The sequence below is a fragment of the Camelina sativa genome, chromosome 9 (assembly GCF_000633955.1).
Source record: "Camelina sativa cultivar DH55 chromosome 9, Cs, whole genome shotgun sequence".
Taxonomy (NCBI): domain Eukaryota; kingdom Viridiplantae; phylum Streptophyta; class Magnoliopsida; order Brassicales; family Brassicaceae; genus Camelina; species Camelina sativa.
In genome coordinates this window covers 36,523,547-36,527,031 of record NC_025693.1, presented here as the reverse complement: position 1 = coordinate 36,527,031, position 3,485 = coordinate 36,523,547, and the positions used below count along the sequence as shown (strand labels likewise).

General features: G+C 30.8%; 1 protein-coding gene and 1 pseudogene across 2 annotated transcripts in view; both read right to left on the bottom strand.

Moving 5' to 3' along the window:
* The window catches only part of LOC104714513 (beta-glucosidase 46), a 4,989-nt gene extending 4,797 nt beyond the window's left edge, over window positions 1–192 (bottom strand). For both annotated transcript variants that reach the window (XM_010431903.2, XM_010431902.2), the window contains exon 1: window positions 2–192. In XM_010431903.2, coding sequence (XP_010430205.1) covers window positions 2–148 — 147 coding nt within the window. In that variant the 5' untranslated portion in view covers window positions 149–192. The remainder of the gene's footprint in view (window position 1) is intronic.
* LOC104716029 overlaps window positions 1,912–3,485 on the bottom strand; it is a 3,365-nt pseudogene continuing 1,791 nt past the window's right edge.

Genomic DNA, 3,485 nt, shown 5'->3' with positions numbered 1-3,485 from the left:
CTTGGAAAGCAGAAGAAGCTGTGCCAAAGAAGAAATCAGAAGGAAATGGAGATGAATCATCTGAAGTTTGCTGAAGACATGAACTGTAAAAAGGAAACAATAAGCTTTGTAATAAAAATATAATTGCAAAGTTGGCAGAAATTTTCATATTTTTTCTTCTCGTGTTTATTTCTGTGGTTTGGTGCGTAGCTACTCCTATCTATACGTGTCTATATTTATATGAAAATTGCAGAATATCTTTAATGCATTATTGTACATTTGGGGCAGTCTTTGTCTACTTATTTAAAATTCCCCAATTTCTACCTACTGAATATTTTCAAACTATTAAATATCATAAACTATACATCAATTTGGTTACAAATAGTAAAATAAAGATAAAGCATACCGTATTCTACAGTATTTATAATCAAAAGGTATTTTTACATGCATTATCATAAAGTTCCATAGAGGATCATTAAAATTTAAGATAAGAACTCGTGCCTACCAACTCCATCTAGTTTCGTACGTTAATATTTACGGATTTTATTTTCCACAAATATTATTACTTTAGATATACTAATATTTTCCACAAATATTAACACTTCTTCTTTTTTACAAAACGTGTCATTATTAAATACTTCCTCTCTTTCACAAAATTCATATTATAATTTTTTTTTTTAAATTTGATTTTGTGGGATAAAGTAGATTTTAAAATTTGTAACTTTAGAACGTGAAAATATGATTTATAGCTTAGTAGTTTGTAATAAATGCTGACACTGTTCACGGTTTGAGATTAAAAACCCAATATTTCATGTTATATCAATTAATGTTATCCAACTTGTTAACAACAAACGTGTTCATTAAAAAAATCTTATAATATTACTCGCGTGTTAAATATTTTAACATCCGTCGCCATAATTTACGATTCTATGACACGACTAATTCAAAACTTAACCTTTTTCTACAATTAATCAATTCCTTTGCAACATACTAAGAATTGGGAGATCTAAATGCAAGTAAAAAAAAAAAACAAACTTACGGTTTCGAACAAGAAGTGGTGGTGCGGCTGAGAAGGTTGACCAGTTTGGTTGAGGAGTTGGTGGTCCGGCGGCTGTGGATAGGATCAGTTACGTGGCTTCCCTTAGCTTCATAGCTATCATCGGACGTTTCGTATCTCAACTTACTTCTTTTGAAGTTTCCAGTATCTGAAATTTTTTCACAGAACAAGGTACCGTATACTGCAAGAAATACGAAAAATAGGAGAGAAAAAATGATAATCTTGATAGATTTATAAATTGACATTTTCTTCTTCTTATTCAACTCTTTAGCTATGTTTCTGTTGAATTTAGATATATATATATATATATATATATCTATAAAATTTGAAGATATCAACCATGGGGACCATACGATTAACTCAACCACGCAAACATTTTAAATTTTTAATTCTCCATTAAAATGTTGCAAATAAACTTATAATTTTTACTAATTTTTATTTTTAAAATTGATTATTAAACCTGATTTGTCATGAATACCTTATAACTGTTATACAGTTTATATGGCAGCTAAGTTGACTTCTATGTACCTAGAAACGATCTTGTCGTAAAAAGACCAGAGGAATACATCAACCACGCAACCATATTAATATATGTTGCTAAATCATTTGTTCGTGTGTCTTTTTCATTAGTTTGTTTAACTAAATCGATAGTCTATCTGTAATTTACTAACTTTTTATCTTTAAGCAATACCTCACAGTTAGACATTACGTCGATGATTTATATTTCAAAATAGAAATGTTCAATAGTTTTCTTTCCAACCAATAAACGCGTATGGGTACTTTTGTAAATTAAAAAAAATTTGAGAGTGAAATGAATTGGAATTAGTGTTGACCCAAAGTAATAGTATATTATTTCCTTAACGTGTTCTTCAATATGTACAAAGAAGAAATTTTCAATTATTAAATTGTATAGTTCTCTTCTATTCACGTGTTCTTCAGTTATCGTACAAGATTAGACAAATAATCATGTAACACATCAAACATTTTACTTTTCGAAGAAAAAAACAAACTTCAATCATTCAGACAATGAATACGAATAAATAAATATTAATGTATTTGTTAAGTATCAACGAGTTCTCTTCTATTCACGTGTTCTTCGATAAAGTTTTTGTACCATGAAGCTGATTCTTTTGGTGTCCTTTTAAGAGTTGTATAATCAACGTGGAATAGACCAAACCGAAGCTTGTATCCGTCCAACCACTCAAAATTATCTAATAGTGACCACACAAAATAACCCTTCACATTTGCTCCATCCCTACCAAAAAAACAAAAATCACAACTTATATAGAATTAGTAGGCATTAGATCGAATGGTTCAAAGACTAACTAAATGCATTGATCAAAATTCAGAACTGGATGAACTTTACGTAAATTATTTACCTCATTGCTGCTTGTAAAGCTTCCAAGTATCCACTGATGTATTGGATCCTTTTTGTATCATGTAGAAGTTCTTTATCCGTTGTTTCAGGTTTTTGCAAGTCTCCAAAACCTTCAAGCCATTAATAATAGTTATTCATGTTGTTTAAAAAAATAAATCATGACTTGATCATTGATTAAATCTTGAGGTCCCGTACCGTTTTCAGTTATGAACATCGGTATGTTTGGGTACCTATCTGTTAAATAATTCAACATCTTGTGGAATCCTTCGGGATCAATATGTTGCCAATCTACATCGGTCTATATAACATACAATAAAAATTGTTACTCAACAATAAAACTTAATTGCTAAAGGAGTTAGAATACAGTCGCGAATATTGAATATAAGAAACTACGAATGAATGTACTTACAAGTTCTCCAATAGAAACGTTGCCTATCCGGTCTAATTTGAGAGCAAATCCTTCGGCCTTAAAAGCTCCATATCCGGCATTACAAGAAGAGGTCAAACAATCTTGAATGAAGTAACTTGTGTAGTGATTAATACCCATGAAATCTACTCTTGAGTTGTTTAAGTTCTTCACTTCATTGCTTGAAAATTGCGGCAAGGCTGTTCCAAGAATATTTACCATTTCTTTTGGATATTTCCCATATATGACGGGATCTAAAATCCTAGTATGTTAGAATACAAATAGATAAGACAATATATATGAGTGAACTATACTTAATATCTAGAAATAAGATCTCATATTTAGTAATATTAACATACCAATTCGAGTAAAATGACTGAGCTCTCTCAGCAGCTTCTTTATCCGCAATGGAATCACTAATGGGTTCAAACCATGATGTTTGTACCACAATGCCAATGCTTCCCTTTTGTTCTTTCTACAAAAAAAACATTCTATTTATATCGATAACTCACGAAAGTCAAGTTTTATGTCTATATATATACATAAGTGTCTTACCTGATATTTGGTCTTGTATATGTTAACCGCTTTTGCGTGTGCGAGGATCATGTTATGCGCGGCTATGAAAGGTTCGGTTTCTGAATTCCCCCGGCTACAGTTTCCGTACG